The sequence below is a fragment of the Leucoraja erinacea genome, chromosome 4 (assembly GCF_028641065.1).
Source record: "Leucoraja erinacea ecotype New England chromosome 4, Leri_hhj_1, whole genome shotgun sequence".
NCBI lineage: Eukaryota > Metazoa > Chordata > Chondrichthyes > Rajiformes > Rajidae > Leucoraja > Leucoraja erinaceus.
This window is the reverse complement of record NC_073380.1, coordinates 90,338,465-90,360,918: the sequence shown is the minus strand read 5'-3', so window position 1 is coordinate 90,360,918 and position 22,454 is coordinate 90,338,465. Positions and strand designations below refer to the sequence as shown.

The 22,454-nt window shown below is 44.1% G+C and overlaps 1 protein-coding gene across 1 annotated transcript in view; it reads right to left on the bottom strand.

Moving 5' to 3' along the window:
• Positions 1-22,454, bottom strand: part of ctdp1 (CTD (carboxy-terminal domain, RNA polymerase II, polypeptide A) phosphatase, subunit 1) — a 284,417-nt gene that overhangs the window by 209,060 nt on the left and 52,903 nt on the right. Inside the window, 3 exon segments of the mRNA XM_055634765.1 lie at positions 7,434-8,549; positions 9,396-9,562; positions 14,694-14,784. Of these exon segments, the coding sequence (XP_055490740.1) occupies positions 7,434-8,549; positions 9,396-9,562; positions 14,694-14,784 (1,374 nt within the window).

Here is a 22,454-nt window from a genome sequence, read left to right as displayed (position 1 = left end):
CTCAATTGGGTTCAGATCGGGTGATTGACTTGGCCACTCAAGAATTGATCATGTTTTAGTTCTGAAAAACTCCTTTGGTGCTTTAGCAGTATGTTTGGGATCATTTTCTTGCTGTAGAATGAACTGCCAGCCAATGAGTTTTGAGGCATTTGTTTGAACTTGAGCAGATAGGATGTGTCTATACACTTCATAATTCATTATGCTACTACCATCAGTAGTTGTATCACCAATGAAGATAAGTGAGCCAATACCTTCAGCAGCCATACATGCCCAGGCCATAACACCCCCACCACCGTGTTTCACAGATGAGGTGGTATGCTTTGGATCTTGGGCAGTTCCTTCTCTCCTCCATACTTTGCTCTTGATCACTCTGATATAAGTTAATCTTCTTCTCATCTGTCCACAAGACCTTTTCCAGAACTGTGGTTGCTCTTTGAAGTACTTCTTGGCAAACTGTAACCTGGCCATCCTATTTTTGCGGCTAACCAATGGTTTGCATCTTGCAGTATAGCCTCTGTTCATGAAGTCTCATGTGGCAAGTGGTCATTGACAAATCCACACCCGACTCAAAAAATAAAGACTGGAGGAGAGACTAGGTGCTGAGAGCTCTCTTGTACCTGCATTAAGGAGGCATTTAAACACACCTGAGCAATTACAAATGGAGGGCACTGTATTTGCCCTGGGATATAACTGCAACTTGCAGCTAAACATATTAGCTCTCCAAATGGCTTAGAGTATACAGAGACAGCCGTGCTAGGGAGATAAAACGGTCCATATCTCGGCTGCTGGTGTCTGCTAAATTATCTGTTTGATTCAGTAATGTGCATGAATACAAGTCCTTACAAAGCTTTTATCTCGATGGGGATGAAACCATTGTGGCCTTTTGATTCTGCAATGCGATTAACGTGCTATTTTAAACTGCAAATGGACGCATCTGATGAGCTTTTTAGCCCTGCCTGCACTCCAGAAAGCTAATGGCTTTCCATCATGTATGTTAATTTGATGCAATATATATAATTTGATATATATGAAGAAAGGCTTGTGGGCTGGAATTGAAGTATTAAAAATGTACGAAAGAATTTCAGGTCTCCCACAAACATAAATTCTGCCGGTTGCTTGGAACATACATTAGGTGGACCAGCAATTACAAGGTGATATAGAGTTGCAGATGCTGGAATTTGGAGCAAAAATAAAACAAGCTATTGGAAGAACTCTGTAAGAAGGAACTGCAGATGCTGGTTTAACCCGAAGATAGACAAAAAAAAAACGGAGATCTTCAGATCTGAACAAGTTTTTCAACCCGAAACGCCTCTCCAGAGATGCTGCCTGTCCCGCTGAGTTACTCCAGCTTTTTGTGTCTATCTGCTGGAAGAACTCAACAGGTTGAATAGCATGTGGAGGAAAGTAATTCCTGACATTTTAGGCCACAAATCTGCATTAGGACTGACAGCGCAGACAGGAGATATCCACCATAAAGATGGAAAGAGTGAGACGAGGACTAGGAATGAAAGAGATTCACATTTAGGCTCCATGCAGAGATAACACAATAGCCAGACAGAATTAAGATGATTAGCTAATTGTCAACAAGCTTGGTAATCATCCTGTTGTAAGTGATTGAGATTTATTTCATGCACACGATTTGTATGCGACCATACTCTATTCACTGCATTTTATTCCAGACAAATCAACTGCTGTTGTTGCGAGAACTTGCTGCAGTTAAATTTCCCCCACTACTTGGATAGACCAAGCAGGTGCACTGTAGGGGCAGATCTTCCACCATCCCTTGTTTACCCATCTCTGCACCCTGGACCACACTGTTCCATCCAGCACGGACCTGGACGCAGCCTTCCACCAGTACACAAGCTCACAGAACATTGGAGAGGGGCAAGGCCTCTCCCATTGCAAGGATGTGGATGCACTGACTGGATGAAGCATAATAAGGCCCTTACCCTAGATCTCCAACTTCATCTACTTTGTCAACATAGGTCACTCAACTTGAGGTCCCTCAATGAGATTGCCACTCATTCCCCTAAGCTCCAGGGAGAACAGATTCAGTTTTACTAACTAATCAGTTCCCCTCCACTAATTTAATCATCCACCTCGCAAAACGTGTTCGTACCATGAACAATTTATCTTTTGATTCAAACTCCACTACTTGTGTTCTAGTCTGAAGAAAGGGACCCAAAATGGCACCCGCGAAGCTGCCTGACCCATTGAGTTACTCTTGCACTTAGCACTCTGGGCAAGATTCCAGCATTTGCAGTTCCTTGTATCTCCTTCTCATTTAATCTGTCTTGTTTTTTACAAATCAAAACGAGGCACTCTCATGGCCCCTTTGCTATGCCTATCTTTTCACTGGCTGCCTGACCCGAGGTACCTCCGGCAGTTTTTATACTCCAGTTTCCTGACTCTCTCTTCATAGATCAAATCCCTCATACCATATTTCAATTTGTTAAACCTCAACTACATCTTTCCTTATGTAGACCATACCTGTATACAACACTCTAGGTACGGCTTTTTGCCAGACTTATTTACTCTGATAATAAGGTAGACAAAAATGCTGGAGAAACTCAGCGGGTGAGGCAGCATCTATGGAGCGAAGGAAATAGGCAACATTTCGGATCGAGATCCTTCTTCAGTCTGAAGAAGGGTCTCGACCCGAAAAATCGCCTATTTCCTTCGCTCCATCAATGCGGCCTCACCCGCTGAGTTTCTCCAGCATTTTTGTCTGCCTTCAATTTTCCATCATCTGCTGTTCCTTCCAACATACTCCGATAATAAAATCTTCTATCAATAAATAATAAATATAGTGTTTGTCTTCCTAATTGCAGATATGCACTGCTGGAAACGTCTAAAAAATGATGGGTCAGGAAGGTGACCCATGCACTGACAGTACACAGTATGGGGCCTTAGTTAGACCAGACCTGGAGTATTGTGTGCAATGTTGATCTCCAAATTTGAGGAAGGGCATTCTTGCTATTGAGGGAGTGCAGCGTAGGTTCATGAGGTTAATTCCCGGGATGGCGGGGCTGTCATAAGTTGATAGAATGGAGCGGCTGGGCTTGTGCACTCTGGAAGGATTTGAGGAAAGAATTTGAGGAAGAATAAGGTGTAGGCCACTTAGAACGGAGATGAGGAAAAGATTAGTGGAGACGGAGAACCGCTTTCTGCAATCTGTGAAGTCCACAAGGTGAAGGTGCTGTAGGGTTGAGTGCTCCAGGATGAGGGCAATGATAGAAACACAGAAAATAGGTGCAGGAGGAGGCCATTCGGCCCTTCGAGCCAGCACCGCCATTTATTGTGATCATGGCTGATCATCCCCTATCAATAACCCGTGCCTGCCTTCTCCCCATATCCCTTGACTCCACTAGCCCCTAGAGCTCTATCTAACTCTCTCTTAAATCCATCCAGTGATTTGGCCTCCACTGCCCTCCGTGGCAGGGAATTCCACAAATTCACAACTCTCTGGGTGAAAAAGTTTTTTCTCACCTGTCTTAAATGACCTCCCCTTTATTCTAAGACTGTGGCCCCTGGTTCTGGACTCACCCAACATTGGGAACATTTTTCCTGCATCTAGCTTGTCCAGTCCTTTTATAATTTTATATGTTTCTATAAGATCCCCCTCATGCTTCTAAACTCTAGTGAATACAAGCCTAGTCTTTTCAATCTTTCCTCATATAGTCCCACCATCCCAGGGATCAATCTCGTGAACCTACGCTGCACTGCCTCAATCACAAGGATGTCCTTCCTCAAATTAGGAGACCAAAACTGTACACAATACTCCAGATGTGGTCTCACCAGAGCCCTATACAACTGCAGCAGTGATGAACCACTGTATATTTCCACATCAGAATAACACACGATTTTGAAGGGAAGCTGCAGCTGGTAATGATTCTCTGTGCCTGATGCCATGGGTCATCTTGGTGGTAGATATCATGGGTTTGGGAGGTGCTGGGAAGGCCACTAGGTGATACTCACTGCAACTAGAGTGCAATAGGAGTGAAAGCCTAGGATGATGAATGGGATGCCAATCGTGTGGGCTGCTTTGGCCTGAATGATATCAAGTGTTGAGGGTGAATGGAGTTGAACGCTGGTGGAAAGACTTTGAGATGACAGGAGACAAATCACTCACTGCAGGTTACTCAGCCTCCGGTCTGCTCTTGAAACCGCAGTATTTATGTGGTTGATTCGCATTAGTCCCCATTGCCAATAGTTTATACTACATTATATTCGTTTTGCAGCCAATTTTATTTATTCATTGGATGTGGACATAAGTGGGAAGATGAACATTTATAACCAAATCCTCATTAGCCTTTGGCTTGTTGAGTCATAGCAGAAGACAGTGGATCATCCATATTGGTGGCAGCTCACATAAAGTCGATCAGATAAAGGCAGCAGACACCCTCCCTGAAAGATGCCCTCAGATGGAATTCTGCCATCTCATTTCCACTTTTACCGATTGCAGAATTACTTAAATGGCTTGACTTTAAAGTGTCCAATAACCTCGGTGAGATCTGAACCCATTTCTTTGCATCAATAGTATAAAGTTCAATATACATCAAACAACTTCACCACCGTATGACTGTACATGTGCTTGCAATAGTTAAAGTCACTGAACGCTGCCCACATTACATTCCCAAGTCTTCTTGACTATTTGCAGGCTTGTGCTCTCCAAGTCTCAAGTCAAGTCAAGTCAAGTTTATTTGTCACATACACATACGAGATGTGCAGTGAAATGAAAGTGGCAATGCTCGCGGACTTTTGTGCAAAAAGACAAACAACCAAACAAACTATAAACACAATCATAACACACATATACCTTTACATAATAAATAATGGAAGGAAAAACGTTCAGTAGTTAGTCCCTGGTGAGATAGGCATTTACCGTCCGAATGGCCTCTGGGAAGAAACTCCTTCTCAACCTCTCCGTTCTCACCGCATGGCAACGGAGGCGTTTGCCTGACCCTAGCAGCTGGAACAGTCCGTTGCAGGGGTGGAAGGGGTCTCTCATGATATTGTTGGCTTTGGAGTTGCACCTCCTGATGTATAGTTCCTGCAGGGGGGCAAGTGAAGTTCCCATAGTGCGTTCGGCCGAACGCACTACTCTCTGCAGAGCCTTCTTGTCCTTGGCAGAGCAATTCCCAAACCAGATGGTAATGTTCCCGGACAAGATGCTTTCCACCGCCGTTGCGTAGAAGCACTGGAGGATCCTCGGAGACACTCTGAATTTCCTCAATTGCCTGAGGTGGTAAAGGCGCTGCCTTGCCTTACTCACCAGTGCTGAGGCGTGTGATGCCCATGTCATATCCTCGGAGATGTGGACTCCCAGATATTTAAAACAGTTCACCCTATCCACAGGATCCCCATTTATCCTCAATGGAGTGTACGTCCTCGGATGATGTGCCCTCCTAAAGTCCATGATCTGCTCCTTCGTTTTTTTGATGTTCAAGAGGAAGCTGTTATCCTGGCACCAGAGTGCTAGATCAGCCACCTCCTCCCGGTAGTCCTTCTCGTCGTTGTCTGAGATCAGGCCCACCACCACAGTGTCATCAGCAAACTTAATTATTGAGTTGGAGCTGAACCTAGCCATACAGTCATGTGTGTACAGGGAGTACAATAGGGGCGATATAACTCATAGAAGGCCATATTCTTGTAGTCTAACGTGTATTTTTAGTTAACGAAGCATCAATGCACAATATGTTCCTTTCATTTAATAGCATACGATCAATTCACAGTTTTGAGGCATGTGGTTAAGTGTAACGAGGTATTTAATTTTTGACCCTTGTCCTTTATGAAAGAACAAAAAAAGCACACAGATTTCTCTTTACAATTCAAAATGCTGTAGAACCACATTGTCCCAGTGAGGAGGATGAAGGGATGATGCCAGAGCATGGCGAGAGGGAGGGGAGGCGGGTTAGAGAGGCCCCCCCCGTCAGTTCTCTGCTCTTACCTCCACTCACTCTGCACGTTCCTGAAGACATATCGGAACTGCAGCGTTCTCACGAGACTTGCCCACAATGGAGACCCTGGAGACGATATCGAGACCTGGTGGCACTGTAATTTCAAATAGGAATGTCCAGTGGGCCATCAGGTCTGTTTGTACATGGAGCATCTCAAAAGATATTTTAGTAATAATTAATTGTAAAAATAATGCATTTCCAGATCAAAGACGAGGGATCTATTATCACACAGTGCCTCAAATGAGTTGCCATGAAAACTTTGGTGTAATGTCCCTACCCAAAGTATTGACACTGCTTTCGCCAATTTCCCACTGTCCAAAATTTAGTGTTCCACGAAAGTTAAAGCAATTCAAATTCACCTTGCCTACTCTGCTTGTCCTTCCGGCTCCTCCTGTGCTTCCTGAACCTTTCTTGTGTAAATTCTCCCACGATTCCCCCTAACCAGCCATCTCACAAACTTTCTCTTCTCCCAATGTCTCAAACAATGACAAAGATGTTCTGTTTCTCTCCTTGTGTTTCTCATCCTGTGCTCCCCCCCCCACCCCATTTCACATTTATTACCTCTACATTCGTCTCCACTTGAACAGAACTCTTACATACATACATAGCATTTTCAATCGTCTATCTATTTGCTGAGCTAGTCTACTGTTGTTCTTAAAGAAAAGGTGTGACCTTAAAAAGCCTTGCTGGCTTGCCAATCAATCTCCAGCATCCGTGAGCTCGACCTCTTTCAAACCCTCCTGCCTGTTTCCAAACTCGCAGCATGGAGCATGACCTTGATGATCCCTTCTTGGGCCAAGCTTCGAGTCAAACAACACGATAAATTTGCAACACTCAAACCCTTCCAACCTTTTACGCCGCCTAGTTCTGCAGCGACATCCAGAACAGCAATCTTCCTGTCATTCTACATTCTTCAAATCCTCGTGTACATCATCACCAATGATCTCAATTCCTTCCACCGGCTGGGCCTAAAGCTTTGCAATCTCCTCCTTTTTACCAGACACCCTTTAAAAAATGGATGTAGTGACCATGCCACCCATTTCCATATCTTTCTCTATGAGCTTTCCTTCAACTTCTCTCTCTCTCACTGCTCCCTTGTGAAATGGATTGGAAGGTTTTCTCTTGTTGGAAGCATTACAGACAACACACTATTGTAAGTTTGCAAACACTAACCAGTGAAGTAAGTGACAGGAACAGATGGTGCGTCTTTAGACACACAAACCACATTGAAAATCTGAAGTGTTAGGACAGGAATGAAATTCATTTCCAAAACTTGCAGCGCACATAAATGGGGAGCCTTGTCATGTAACAAGGTGCAGAATTAAGAGCCGGAACTAGTAAGCAGTGCATTCCGAATGTTATTAACAATTAGAACAGAGCAGCCCAACCCAACATGTAATGCTTAAAATAACTAATCTTAATTCCTCCTCCATTAAAAATGTAGCTCAACAAGGTAGACCACAGTGCACTTACCAGGACGAGCAGCAACTAAGTGAGTTGTCCTGTTGGGATCTTTGGGATTCAAAGATAAGGTTTTGCTAACCTTGGCTCCAAGGGCTGTGGCATGATACCACTCTCTTGTCTTTTCCATGGGGTAGTTTGTTGGGTAGAGTCCACTGAATATTATTCTCGTGCCTTCAAGTGCCTTGCTCTTCAGTTCTGGAACAATCTTCCTCAGATCAGGCACTTGTCTTTCCTTTTCGAGATACTTCTTATACTGGGCATAATACTCAGTGTGGACTTGGTTGAGGATCATTTCCAAATGAACCAAATGGTCATCCTCATCTTGGTCCTCCTCCTCCTCCTCCTCTTCCACATCCATGCTTTGATCCAGGGACTCGCCCATGGTCACACCAGACTGTTCGCTGTTCTGAGATTCAGTCTCAGCTTCTTTCTTGTCGGTGCACCCGTTTCCCACATCACCAAGCACGTCTTGGACAGCATCTGACTCGGGCTCCTGATCGGCACCCTTACCCCGCGTATCGCTCTCCAGTACATCAAGCACCTTCTCCTTCTCCGAGTGGTTACGTTTTTCCCCCTTTCGCTGTTTCCTCGTCTTCTTCTTTGTCGCATTCTTCTCGCTGTCCAAGCTGGGGGTGGGCGAGGGGGAGGTGGAGCCTTGTTTTCCCTCCTCCGGTTCACTTTCACTGTCACTCGACAGGTCAATGTCAAGCTCACTGCTACCTGCTGCTAAAAGACTTTCACCTTCCTTGGCAGACTGTCCCAAGCTGCTCTCCACTGGTGTAACTCCACACTCTGACGACTGTTCAGACTCTTTTGTTTTATCAAAAGCATCAGTACTATCAGTTTTTGTGTGGGAGAGGCTGTCATCACATGAAGGTATCCTTTCATGTATTTTTTTATGTAAAGCGTTTGCACTGGAATCGCATTCTAATGATTCAGCACATTTTAATGATTCATCCTTAAGAATACTATTGCTACCATTCTGCTTCTTGGAACACTCCAGAAGACCATTACTCTCCTCTGTTGTCTCCGTTCCCTCACCACACCTGTTGCTTGTACTGTCAGCATCAGGTGAAATGGTCACTGGCTGCTCCAATCCTTCTGTGTGCTTTGAAGAGTGGTTTACTGCAGAACAGAGCATGAAAAGAAACAAAGTTAGAAACTCTTATAGGATTACCAAAAGCATGGCCCAAATCAAAAGTAAAAACACACTTTGTGCTTCAAATCAACCCAACATCGACCAAATCTCTTCTACTGGAAATGCAAGAGACCGCAAATGCTAGAATCTGTGGCAAGTACAGAGACGGCCAATATCACCTAGGACACACCACCTTGGCCATGCTCTTATTTTGCTCCTCGCATCAGGTAGAGAAGGTACAGGTATCTGAAAACCATGACCATCAAGTTCAAAAATAGCTTCTCCCCAACAACTATCAACATTAAACATTACACAACACTAACCTCTGCATCTATGAACTCTATGGGTTGTGTTTTTGGCAGCACTACAGACTTCGATTATAACACTATTATTATGGATATCTATTATTTTTTAACTTTTTAATTATGCTGCTTTTGGAAAAGATGGATGTAAAGGCCTTTTTTTTTGGATTAATTTGAGAATGTAACATTACAAACATGGCCAGCATTTATGAGCACTCTCAAAGTATCCGAGGACCCAGTAGATTGTATCATTCTCAAGGCTGATAAGACTCAAGTAATTGCAGAGGGACTAGAAACACATATAGGCCACACTAGTAAAACCATTGGATTTCATAATGCATATTAAAGAGGGTCTTTGTAACAACCCAGAATGCTCATCACCATTGATAGTGGCTTTTAAATTCTAGAATTTATTAAATGATTTAAAATTCCATTGTGAAATTTAAATTCCAATAACTTGACTATAATCCTAGTTGACCTTTTAAAATATGCTACAATTGCAGCATGCTACATTTGTTGATTAAGACTCACCCCTCTTTTTCACTGGTGCATCTTTTGATCCCGGTGGAGCGTTGATATCTCCTGTTCCTTGAAAATAAGTGTACTTTTTAACCACTATTAAATTGGGTGCAAACTTCCAGACATCTTCCCGATCATCAATGATGCAAACCATCGAATCGCCACATGGAAAGAGGTTTCTAAATTGACGAATAATAAAAAAAGAAAGCCAAAGTATAAATCAAAGACTGGAGATGCTGGCAAAGTGAAATGAAGCACAGAAGATGCTGGACATTGTCTGCTGGTCAGGTCGTGTCTGTGGGAAAGGGAAACAGATCTAATGCTTCAGGTCAACGGGCTTTAATTGGAATGGCGCTGATGTAAGGACGACAGATAGCACAATGGGCTAAGAGTTCGGCTGGCGACCGGAGGGTAGCCGGTTCAAATCCCGCTTGGAGTGCATACTGTCGTTGTGTCCTTGGGCAAGACACTTCACCCACCTTTGCCTGTAATGGAATGTTACGGCGGCAGGCGCGGGCACACCGCGACGCCCTGTGTCTCCCTTTCAAGGGAGAGATGCTAAAATGCATTTCGTTGTCTCTGTACTGTACTGACAATGACAAAAATTGAAATTTCATTTTTTTTTTAAACTCATCAATCGGAAGTCGATATAGTCCCTTCAGATCAGGCAGCATCTCTGGAAAACAATAGGTGACGTTTCGGGTCGAGACCCTTCTTCGGACCTGAAACATCACCTATTCCTTTTCTCCATAGATACTGCCTGACCTGATGTGTTACTCCAGCATTTTGTGTCTATCTACGGTTTAAACCAGCATCTGCAGTTCCTTCCTACACAAGCTGAAGTGCTATCTCCGTTTATCCCTCCATAGATTTTGCAAGACCATGTGAGTATTTCCAACTAAAGCATGAATGCTGGTTTGTAATTTGAAAAGTTTCAATCCTCCACTGACATCCTCATCCACTTTTATAAAATGTTAATTAAAGTAGGCAGCTGAGAATTGACTGACATTTTGAGGGGCATTGCTCAATATTTTCTGTAACACTTGGAAGCTCCACGCTTGCAATGAGTGAGTTTGCTTCTGGTTCACTTATGATGAGCAGAAAACCAGAGGAAATGTGTACAGTTTCCATTCTCACATTCTGCCAATTAGTTGTGACCATAGGCCAGCTTATTTATACCACTCCATTGGAGTAAATGCTGCTCTTATTGTTAATTTCATATTAATTGTTGACACATTTAATTCCACCTACATTAATTACAGTGCAACGGCTACAAAATGACTGCATTCTACACATAGCTTTAAAAATCAGCAGCAATTACTCAGTTTACAGCACTCTGGCCACTAGAAGTTTTCAATTTCAGATTCCACTCCAGCGAATTAAATATAAACATCAGTGCATTGAATCATACAGCACTGAAACAGGCTACCCGGGCCAACTTGGCCAAACTATATACAGTAGAAAGAGTGCCTTGCTCTGGAGGAGTTATATTTCAGATGGGGATCAAATCCAAAGCACCCATCTACCTTTACAGATGACTGTAAATAACTAGTGAGTATTTCAAAGAAGAGCAGAGGAAAGTGCTTGACCAATATTAACAAAAAAAAACCCCAGATCATCTGTTAATTATCACATTGCTGTTTGGGCAAGTGCGTTTGGTGGCAATTGACTGTCATGTGTCTTATACAATAGCAGTAACTAATCCTCAAAAACTACTCAAGCACTTTGGGATGCTTTGAAATGGATATGGCCAGTTTTATCAGCAATTCATAGATGAACTCTAAGCTCTGAATGACTTTTCAGCACCAACTGCACTTTCTTTTATTTCCTTAATATATACAAATCTATTATATAATCGGAAACTGAGCCTCCAAAACGTCCCTTTTGTGGGGAATTCCAAAGACTCACTTCCTTCTGCGTGAAGACGTTTTCACATCTCAGAGCTGAATAGCCAACTCCTTATTTTGAGACTTGGAAACATAGAAATTAGGTGCAGGAGTAGGCCATTCGGCCCTTCGAGCCTGCACCGCCATTCAATATGATCATGGCTGATCATCCAACTCAGTATCCCGTACCTGCCTTCTCTCCATACCCCCTGATCCCCTTAGCCAGAAGGGCCACATCTAACTCACTCTTAAATATAGCCAATGAACTGGCATCAACTACCCTCTGTGGCAGAGAGTTCCAGAGATTCACCACTCTCTGTGTGAAAAAACACCACTTCAGATTCTGGACACTCCAGCCAGGGGATTTTATCAGGCAACTGAACCATCCTACCTCAACTAGAGAGCATTGGTGAACAACTATCTACCTCATTGGTGACCCTCGACTATCTTTGATCGGACTTTACTGGCCTTATCTGGCACTAAACGTTATTCCCATATTATGCATCTGTACATGGTGAATGGCTCAATTGGAATCATGGATTGTCTTTCCGCTGACTGGTGAGCACGCATCAAAAGCTTTTCACTGTACCTCGGCACACGTGACAATAACCAAAACTGAAACTGAACTCCAAATCTACGTTTAGAATGCTGCGTGTTTCAATGAGAACACCAGATTTGCAGGCATAGGTTGTGGTAGACAGTCAAAACTTTTTTTTTTTCAGGATGGGAATATCAAACACTAGAGGACATAGCTTTAAGGTGAGAGGGGCAAAGTTTAAAGGAGATGTGCAGGGCAAGTTTTTTTTTTTTTTTTTTTTACACACACATAGACGGTGGTGAGTGTGTGGAATGATAGTGGCATTTAAGAGAGTTTGGGATCAGGACATGGATATGCAGGGATTGGAGGGATATGGTTTATGTGCAGGCAGATAAGAGTTGGTCTAGGCATCATGTTCAGCAGACATTGTGGACAGAAGGGCCTATTCTTGAGCTGTACAGTTCTATATCGGCCATACCACGAATTATATATTTTCAGTTTGCGGCTTTTTTAAATTTGGCTTCTCAGTTATGAAAGGATAATGGAGAGGCTAGGTCTCCTTTTTGCTGGAATGGAGGTAGTTAAGTGGAGACGTGATTGAGCTATATACAATTATGAGCTATGCACATTAGGTAGCCTGCAGACAACTATTCCGTTTTTCAGAGGTAAATAAAACTAAAAGACATAGAATTGGAGTAAGGGGTAAAAGAGTTAGAAGGAAAATAGACACAAGAAGCTGGAGTAACTTAGTGGGACCGGCAGCATCTCTGGAGGGAAGGAATGGGTGATGTCACCCATTCCTTCTCTCCAGAGATGCTGCCTGTCCCGTTGAGTTACTCCAGCTTCTTGTGTCGATCTTCAGTTTAAACCAGCATCTGCAGTTCCTTCCTACACTAAAGATATAGAGGGGATTGGAGGAATATACTGCCTGTGAGAGTAGTGGAAGCAGAGTAGCTGCTAGCATGCAAGTAGTACCTGGATGAGCATGAAAATTGTCTGGACATTGATTGAAGTGTTGGAAGATGGGATTGATGGGGTGCCCACTGGTCAGGTGGACCGAATGACCTGTTTCCATACTATACGACTCCAATTGCTTGCTGCATCCACACACCACCTTTCAATTATTTTAGTACAAGCACATCCCGTTCTTTCCGACTACAAGCACCTTTCAATCGTTTTTCTCTTAAAAAGAATGCTCTGCTTTCTATTTTCTATGAACAATCTCCTTCTACTATTCCAAAGGAGCCAAAGCCATTAATGATAAATGGATGATTGCCAAGGGGTTGACTGTCAAACTGCTTGAGGCGTGAGGCACTCATGAGAGGAGCTGTACACATCGTACTTGACAACACATCACTCAGCAACAACACCCTACAGCGACCAGCGGAACAGAATAAACATTGAGAGTTGCTTCTACCTTCTGTTGTCCCGGTGCTTCTTGAGGTTTGATGTTGAGCTTTGAAATATAGCTGTAGATTTTCATACAGCCATAAAGTCACGCAGCATGGATACAAGTCCCTCACACGCCACATCAATCTTTATGACCATCAGCACAAATTTTAATTACCCACATCAAATGCCTCGCCTATTTGTGTGTTGATCCTATGCCCCTTAGGCGTAATAATATTTGATTCATCTTCCTCCTCTGGCAGTGTGCGAAAAGCTTATCCCCCAAAAACTCATTTCTGCAAGACTTCAACTCATTTACTTTGGACATTTCATGTAAGTGAACACTGTGCCACTATCATATGCTCCCAATGGGAATCCCCCAGGAGAAACAGAGTAGTTGATCATATGTATCTTGTTAATGTCCTCGCTTGGAGTTAGAATGGGAAGATGTGATGAATCCAGGCAGGCAGGTTTATGCACTAAAGTTGAGCGAAGCAGACTTCCTCCCCACTGTGGCTACATGACATCTCACTAGTGCCGTCTCCAAAAACTAATTACCTTGTGTTGGTGTGAAACATATCTTCTAAAGAGTCTGAAGAAGGGTCTCGACCCGAAACATTGCCTATTTCCTTCGCTCCATAGATGCTGCCTCACCCGCTGAGTTTCTCCAGCATTTTTGTCTACCTTCGATTTTCCAGCATCTGCAGTTCCTTCTTAAACATATCTTCTAAGACCCCTCAGTTTGGGGGGATTATCTTTTATTTTGAATAAAAGATAATGGAAAATATGTACTGGGATAGTGAGAGTTCAAAATGGCTGTGTCTATGTACGTTTCTCAATAGCATCAGCAGCAGGGAAGAACTGTTAGGGTTATATTGAGGGGTGAGAATGGTGACCATGGATACATCAGAATAATGGAATGTATGGAGAAAGACTGTTATATTTTCCGTGGTAGACAAAAACTCAGCGGGTGAGGTAGCATCTATGGAGCGAAGAAGGAATGCCTATTTCCTTCGCTCCATAGATGCTGCCTCACCCGCTGAGTTTCTCCAGCATTTTTGTCTACCTTCGATTTTCCAGCATCTGCAGTTCCTTCTAAAACGTTATATTTTCCGTGCTAAGAGCAATTCTGAATCAGTTTCTAGCCAATGAGACATGTGACATTCTAACCTCGAAACATGACAAAAATCACCAACCCATTCACAAAGCATGTCAACAATACTGCAGCCGAACTTGCTCATTTCTGACAAATCTAAACATTTTGTGGAAAATCCGCTGGAACGAGAATTGCATCTACCAGATATGGTTGTTGCACAGACTGTAAATTAACAGCTGTGCATTCTGCACCAAATAGGTGCATGTGCATACAGAGTTATAAGACTCTGTCTTATATAAGATATAAGTTATAATGCATTTTGTTGTCTCTGTACTGTACACTGACAATGACAATTAAAATTGAATCTGAATCTGAATCTGAAGACACAGCACAGTACTCACCGCAGGTTGCCGGTCTTAGAATATGGATCGATGCACTCATCTCTTGACAAAATTCGATGCGAAAAAAGTTTCTTTTCTGGATCCAGAAAACCTTTAGTTAAAAATAAAGCAAAACAAAACAAAAGGTTGGTTATTAAATTTGAGGTAAACATGGGTGCAAATGAAGTCACAAGAAACAAAGTCTCAAGTACCCTAAGCAGTCAATTATAAAATTACAATGCTACTGGTGCAGGAGATCTGAGATTATATCAGCAGATTTAAATCAGCATTATCAGATCAGGCACGGTCAGTGGAGAAGAAATAGGTCATCATGCCTTGCGTACTCAGCTACAGAGAACAAGAACATTCTCCTAACTACTGCGTTCCCTATTCTCACAACTTTATTTTTGATTTCCAACTTGAATGGTCCCTGTTCCATGGTGCTGTGATCACACATCAACCCTGCTGTCTTTGCTCTTAACCACATGAACTGCAAGAACCTCGCATGTATGGACAAAAGCACTGAGACCCCTGAATGCTACCTTCCAGATCCTTATGCTGCACAGCTCCAGTGACCCGAATCATCTTGGTCACTGGTGCTGTCTGCGTGCAATCTGCACATCGTCCTCATAACTGTGGCTGGTTTCTTCAGGGAGCTCATGCCTTTTCCCCAAAAGTGCGCTGATGGGAGGTTAATTGGATGCATTAAATTACCTCTGTCTACACTTCACACTGCCTCAGGAAAGCAGCCAACATAATCAAAGTCCTTTTGCACCCAAATCATTCCTTTTCCTTCCCGCTCCTTTCGGGCACATGATGCAAAGCTCAAAGGTGTGCACCACCAGATTCAGGAACATCTTCTTCCTCTCTGTGATCAAGCTTCTGAATGGCTGTTCCATAAGTTAGGGTACAGTCCGATTCCCTCCACCGCCCTGCGGACATTGGATTTCGTCTCTGGATCTGTTGTGCTATAATGCGGACAGTACGGTGACATGACTGGTAGAGCTGCTGCCTCACAGGGCCAGAGACCCAGGTTCAATTGTGATATTGGATGCTGCTTGTGTGGAGTTTTCACGTTCTCCCTGTGACAACGTGGGTTTCTTCTGAATGGTCCGTTTTCCTCCCGCAACCCAAAGACGCACAGGTTAAATAGTGTAAATAGTGTGTAGGATGTGGATGCAAAACTAGGATAACATAGAACTAGTGTGCAAACAGATGATTGATAGTTGGCGTGGGTCAAAGGGTCTATTTCCATGCTGTACCTTTGTTCTAAACTTCCCTAAATGTTTGCATGGATTCGATGGGATGAATGACTTATATTGTAAGAGAATTAAATATCAAATACCAGCCTTATGCAGTCACACTCCTATGCCTCTCAAATGACCAATTGTACAGTTAATTCCCCTACAAACCTCTTTTACCTTCTGCCCTCGCCCTCTTTATCATTTAACACCCTCTTCCACTGTATTGCACACCCGACCTTTTGTTCTCTCCTCTGTTCACCTCATTTCCAGCATCCTATATTTTTATCGCTACTTTATTCCCAGTGGTATCCACTTGGTCTCAATTTGAAAAAGAGAGTTCTGGTTCTCTCTCTGGATAGCGCCAGATCTGCTGACCAACACTCCCATTTGCTGACTTTATTTTGGATTGCCAGAGTGTGGAGCGTTTTGCTTTTGCACCGGTGGAAAACTTGTGACACGCACGCACGCGCACGCACGGCTGTAACGTTAAAAGGACAACTCAAACTTAAGCTCAATGAAAAAAAGGGTGGCATCACAAACAAGAAAAAGAGATTACAAATCACTTTTTTTGGTTAATGCTAAAAAGCAACCCAGCTTGCTGCTGTGTTCCCGAAACGGAGAATTGTAGATTTTCAATTGATCCAAATTTTAATTTAATTTTAATTTAAAACCTTCACAAGATTCAGTGGTGCATTAAAATAGAAAAATCTGTCCAAATGCTGGTGTTACAAGGACTTTGCTAGCAGAAAACATCTGCAATGTTAAATGAAAAACAAATTCCAAATAACATCAAAGAAATTGGCCATTCTCTGCACATTTAGAGACATTACAATGTTAATTATATTAACATCAAATGCTGAAGACGACTGTCAAATGTACCCAAGTAATAATAGTTGCTTAGTCATTAGAAGATTGCAAAATTTGAGACATCTAATAATTAAGGAGCAATGCAATTCAGATTAATTGCCTCAGGATAATACCTGCAAACAAGATAATGGAGATATACTTAATGTGTATATACTTTTCTGACAAATTAAATAAAAGCATGCAGACAAAACCAACAAAATACATCGAATATCAGAATTGTGTGGCAAAAATAGTCAGATTTCACCTCTTTATCAAGGTCATGATAATCAGAACCTTAAAATACTTTTTAGGACCCATTGATTCCAGGAGGGGAGAAAGAGAGGCGGGAAAAAAAAAAAGGATGAACTTAACCATGGAAGGAAAAAGAGCATTTTAATGAACAGCAGAATTATTCTCAGCCCCAGCCACATCCAAACAGTGCAGACAGCACTTGTTGCCTACCCCCCAGTGGCGTAGCGTGGGGGGGGGGGGGGGGCAGTGGGGCGGTTGCCCCGGGCGCTAAATTTTTAGGGGCGCAAAAAAATTGTTGGATAATTTTTTTTTACCGAGGCCAGGCCGCCGCCCCAGCTCCGTGGCCAGGCCGCCGCTGCCGCCGCCCCAGTCGCTGTCGCTGCCCCAGCCGCTGCCGCCGTTCCAGCTCTGATGCCGGGCAGCCACTGCCGCTGTCCCAGCTCCATGGCCAGGCCGCCGCTGTCGCTGCTGCTGCTGCCGCTGCCCCAGCCGCTGTCCCAGCCCCGTGGCCAGGCCGCCGCTGTCGCTGCTGCCGTCCCAGCCGCTGCCCCAGCCGCTGCCGCCGCCGTCCCGGCTCTGATGCCGGGCGGCCGCTGTCCCAGCTCCGTGGCCAGGCCACCGCTGTCCCCGCTCCGAGGTCAGGCCGCCGCTGTCGCTGTCCCCGCTCCGAGTTCTGGCCGCCGCTGCCTCTGCCCCAGCTCCGCCATTAGGCCTCGGCGCAGGCGGAGACGGGGGATACGAAAAAAGAAGTCGCATCCCCCGAAGGAAGAGACCAAAAACGTGTTCCTTCCCCTTCCCCCCGCCCCCGCTAATGAGGAGGCGCAAAAGTTTAAACTGCCCCGGGCACTCAAAACCCACCCTACGCCACTGCCTACCCCTAATTGTCCTCGCAGGTGGGGGTGACCTTTGTCCACTGCCGGCCATTCCTGCAGTGCTGTTTGGGTCTGTCCAGGATTAGATCCGCACCCAAACGGAAACCATCGAAGGCTGTGTGTCCTGGGATGAGCAACTCAAGTTTTTGGATCATCCACAAAACGAAAGTCTGGAGTGTGACGGAGTGTGTGGTGGAGTACTCCCCCTACTTGCCCAAGTCATTCCCTCCACCATGGGGCATTGTAACTGTCCTGTTGTAGCGACACCTGGTGGTGGCTTTGGTTAGTCAAACCCTCGGATTGGCTGCACCGATCACGTGGGCGCGGGGGGGGGGGGGGGGGGGGGTGTTTCGTGCGCTTTTTTTACGAGTTGTATCAGACTAGTGCCACACTTGTGAAAGCAGCATCGCATTTCTGGCTGTCTTACCAACCTGAGTTAATTTGTTGTTTTACCGTTGCAAAATAAAGCTATTTAACTGTCCCGACTCGCCAAACTGTTGTCCTTCTTCAATATGCACTGTACTTTCCTTCACTCCCCATCCCCCCCCCCCCCCCCCCAGGCTACTTTAACACCATGCAAACCTGTTACTAAGGACAGAGGCAACAGGTACATAGGAACACCAACTTGGATTGTCAGAGGTGAGGGCACACCTGATAGATGTGTATAAAATTATGAGAGGCATAGATAGGAAGGACATCCTGTCCTGGAGATATATTTGCTGCTTCTTATCTAATCCTAGATAACCTATCGAACAGCATATGGACACAAAAAGCTGGAGTAAATCAGCGGGTCAGACTTTGGAGAAGAGTAGGTGACGTTTCTGGTCGAGACCCTTTTTCAGGACTGCAGGAATAATCTGCAGTGGACAAAGGCAACTGCTCACCCTCACCTGCAAGGACAATTATAGATGAGCAACAAGTGCTGCCTGTTCTCTATTGGTTGTCTGCCACTTATGCTATTACATACTGACTACACTCCAAAGCAGTTTGTGCAATTTCCTTCTGATCTACACCAATGTACTTCTTCACTGCCTCACATAGTTTTATCTCACTCTCTATCTGACTGGGAATGCGGACGCCCAGAGGTTCCAGAGATGGCAGACACAGTGGCGTAGCTGGTAGAACCTCTGCTTCACAGTGCCAAGAACCCGAGTGCAATTCTGATCTCCAGAGCTGTATGTTTGTCCAGATAAGACTTGAAGAAAGGTCTCGACCTGAAATGTCACCTATTCCTTTTCTGCAGAGATGCTGCCTGACCAGCCGAGTTATTCCAGCTTTTTGTGTTTATCTTCTGTTTAAACCAGCATCTACAGTTCCTTCCTTCATATATTACCCGCCTGACCCACCGCGTACCTCCTGCCGCACCTGTGGAAGAGTTTGCATTTGACTCATCAGCTAGCTCAGAACCCACAAAACCAAAGTGGGAACTCTGCCCAAGACGAAGAAATTTGCTGGATATTAGCACCAAAAGGGTTAAATTCTGAAGACTGGTTTTACAGATCCTGTGTTGCCTCATGCGTAAATAACCAACGGGTAGATAAAATTAAGGTGAGTGGAACAGCAATGGCAGGAATTGGTACAGTGAAATGTGTGGTCGCCATACAGCCATACGAGTAATAAAGAGCACATAACACAAAGTCTTAACACAGACATCCCCACACAGCGGGATCAAAGTTTCCCACCGTGAGGGAAGGCTCCAAAATTCAGTCGTCCTCCTCTGTTGTCCTCCCGTGGTTGGGGGGGCTCCCGAACCCCCTGCTATTGCCGCTACAGGCGGCCCGGTGTTCAGGCCCGCAATTTAGAAGGATGAGATGATATCTTATAGAAACGTATAAAATTATAAAAGGAATGGACAAGCTAGATGCAGGAAAAACATTCCCAATGTTGAGGGAGTCCAGAACCAAAGGGGCACAGTCTAAGAATAAAGGGGTGGCCATTTAAAACTGAGATGAGAAAAAACTTTTTCACCCAGAGAGTTGTGAGTTTGTGGAATTCTCTGCCACAGAAGGCAGTGGAGGCCAATTTACTGGATGCATTTAAAAGAGAGTTAGATAGAGCTCTTGGGGCTAGCGGAATCACGGGATATGGGGAGAAGGCAGGCACGGGTTATTGGTTGTGGATGATCAGCCATGATCACAATGAATGGCGGTGCTGGCTCGAAGGGGCAAATGGCCTCCTCCTGCACAAATATTTTATGTTCCTATGTTTCTACTACCAATGGGCTTGACAGGATAAACAGAACCTAGTTCTTCAGCCAGGCAAGTCCAGCACACAAGAGCCCAAGCACAGAGAAACAGATGGAGGCTAATCAGCCCCTTAAAACTATGCCATCATTAAAGCAGATGACAGATTGGTGATCCATAATCCTGTCTTTTGGGCATAATACTTAATACTCCCAGTTTATAAATATCTGACAATCTTTGGTTTGAAATTAGCAGATGAACCAGCATTCAATGCAGCTTGTAGATAAGTTCCAATTCGCCATCACCCTCTGAAGAAAGAAGAATGTTTTAACATTAATTTATCTAGCTTTATTCTTCAGTCTGTCCCCCTTCCCACAGCCCTCACCCCTAGGTCCCAATCTCCCATGCAGCAGAAAGATTCCCTCTAAAGACAAAGGGCGATCCCTTCCCTCAAACATCTGCCACGAGTAAGGGGTGCCAAGGCAAGGGGTGCATCTCACCTGATGTCAATTGCAGTTGCCAATGTCCACAATTGTCTACATTCTACTCCCTGTTGCCATAAGGTTTCATACCCAGCCAAACCATTGTGTGAATAGTATTAACAGTATCGGCCAATCTGGTGCTATTTGGACTTTATGAGGAAAACATTTTTCACACAGAGTGGTGAATCTCTGGAATTCTCTCCTGCAGAAGGTAGTTGAGGCCAGTTCATTGGCTATATTTAAGAGGGAGTTAGATGTGGCCCTTGTGGCTAAAGGGATCAGGGGGTATGGCGAGAAGGCAGGTACAGGATACTGAGTTGGATGATCAGCCATGATCATATTGAATGGCGGTGCAGGCTCGAAGGGCCGAATGGCCTACTCCTGCACCTATTTTCTATGTTTATTAATAGACTTTAGACAGACTGCGCAGAAAAAGGTCCTTCAGTCCATCGATTCTGCACCAGCCAGTGATCACACCCTACACCAGCAGTGTTCTACACACTGGGGACAATTTACAATTTTTACCGGAGCCAATTAACCTATAATCCTGTATGTCTATTGAGTGTGGGAGGAAGCCGGAGCACCCGGGAGAAAACCCATGTGGACAGAAGAAGAAGAATGTACAAACTCTATACAGACAGCACCCGTAGTGAGGATCGAGCATTGTAAGGCAATATGCTACATCTGTGCTGCCCCTGTTGCTTAAACAAAAAAACAATTTTCAAAACCAGAGGACAGAATGAAGATGATTGGCAAAAGAATTAGAGGTAACAAGAGCATTTTTTGTGAAAAAATAGCAGGATCTGGAATACATCAGCAGGAATACATAGCAGTAAAAATTCAAGCATGGTGCTTGAGAGGGAACTGGACATAAGCCATTTGTAAGCCATGGTAACAGAACAGCTAGTAGAGCCACTGTCTTGCAGTGACAAAGACCAGGTTCAATGTTTACCTCAAGTGTTGTGTACGTGGAGTCTATGCATTCTTCATGACCACGTGGACATTCCTCGGGTGAACAGATTTCCTCTCATATTCCAAGGATGAATTAATTGTCCGCTGTAAATTGCCCCTTCCCCAACTTTCACACATCGGAGAGTGAGAGAATCCAGGGGCAGTTGATGGGAATGTGGGGAGAAGCAAAAATCAGATTTTTGTTGAAATTGTGTCAATGGGTGAAGGCCCTGTCTCGGTGCTGCATCTCTCTCCGACTCCAAGTATTTGAATGGAAAGAAATTGGAGGGCAATGAAAAGGGAATGGGTTTATCAGACCCGCTAGGCTGATGTGACAGAGCTGTTCTGGTTTAATGGGCAGAATAGCCTTCTCTGCTGTAATCATTTTGTGATTCCTTCAGGTTGTTTTTAAAAGGAAGAAATGAAACGGCCATTTATTTTATTTCATGGAATGGCTAGAGGAGTTGCAAGTTCCAGGTTGATACTGCCGTCCAGTGTTCATTTGCAGCAGCACAATTAATTCCAAAACATCAAAAACAAAATCCCCTTAATCAGATTAAATGTACAAGTACGTATACAAGCAAGACAAAATACCTAGACTGATGCTGAAAATCTGAATTGAAAATTCAAATTACTGGACATATCCAGTTGGTCAGATAGCATCTGTGACAAGGGAAATAGGATTAACTTGTCATGTCACTGATCTAACATCAGTTCTCAGCATCTGTTTCTCTATAAAAGAAAAATGCTTGATTGAACATAAAATGAATGCAGTTTACAAGTTTCTTAAAAGGGAGAGGCAAACACTATTCCTGCAGTGCTTCTGGTTTGTATTAGTTTGCAAAGGACATTATTAATTAGTGCATGGAGCCATAATAGGTAGTGAAATAAGTGCTTGATGACTTCCTCAGCATTCTATCCATTGCAGCTGTGCATGATGACCATGGCACAG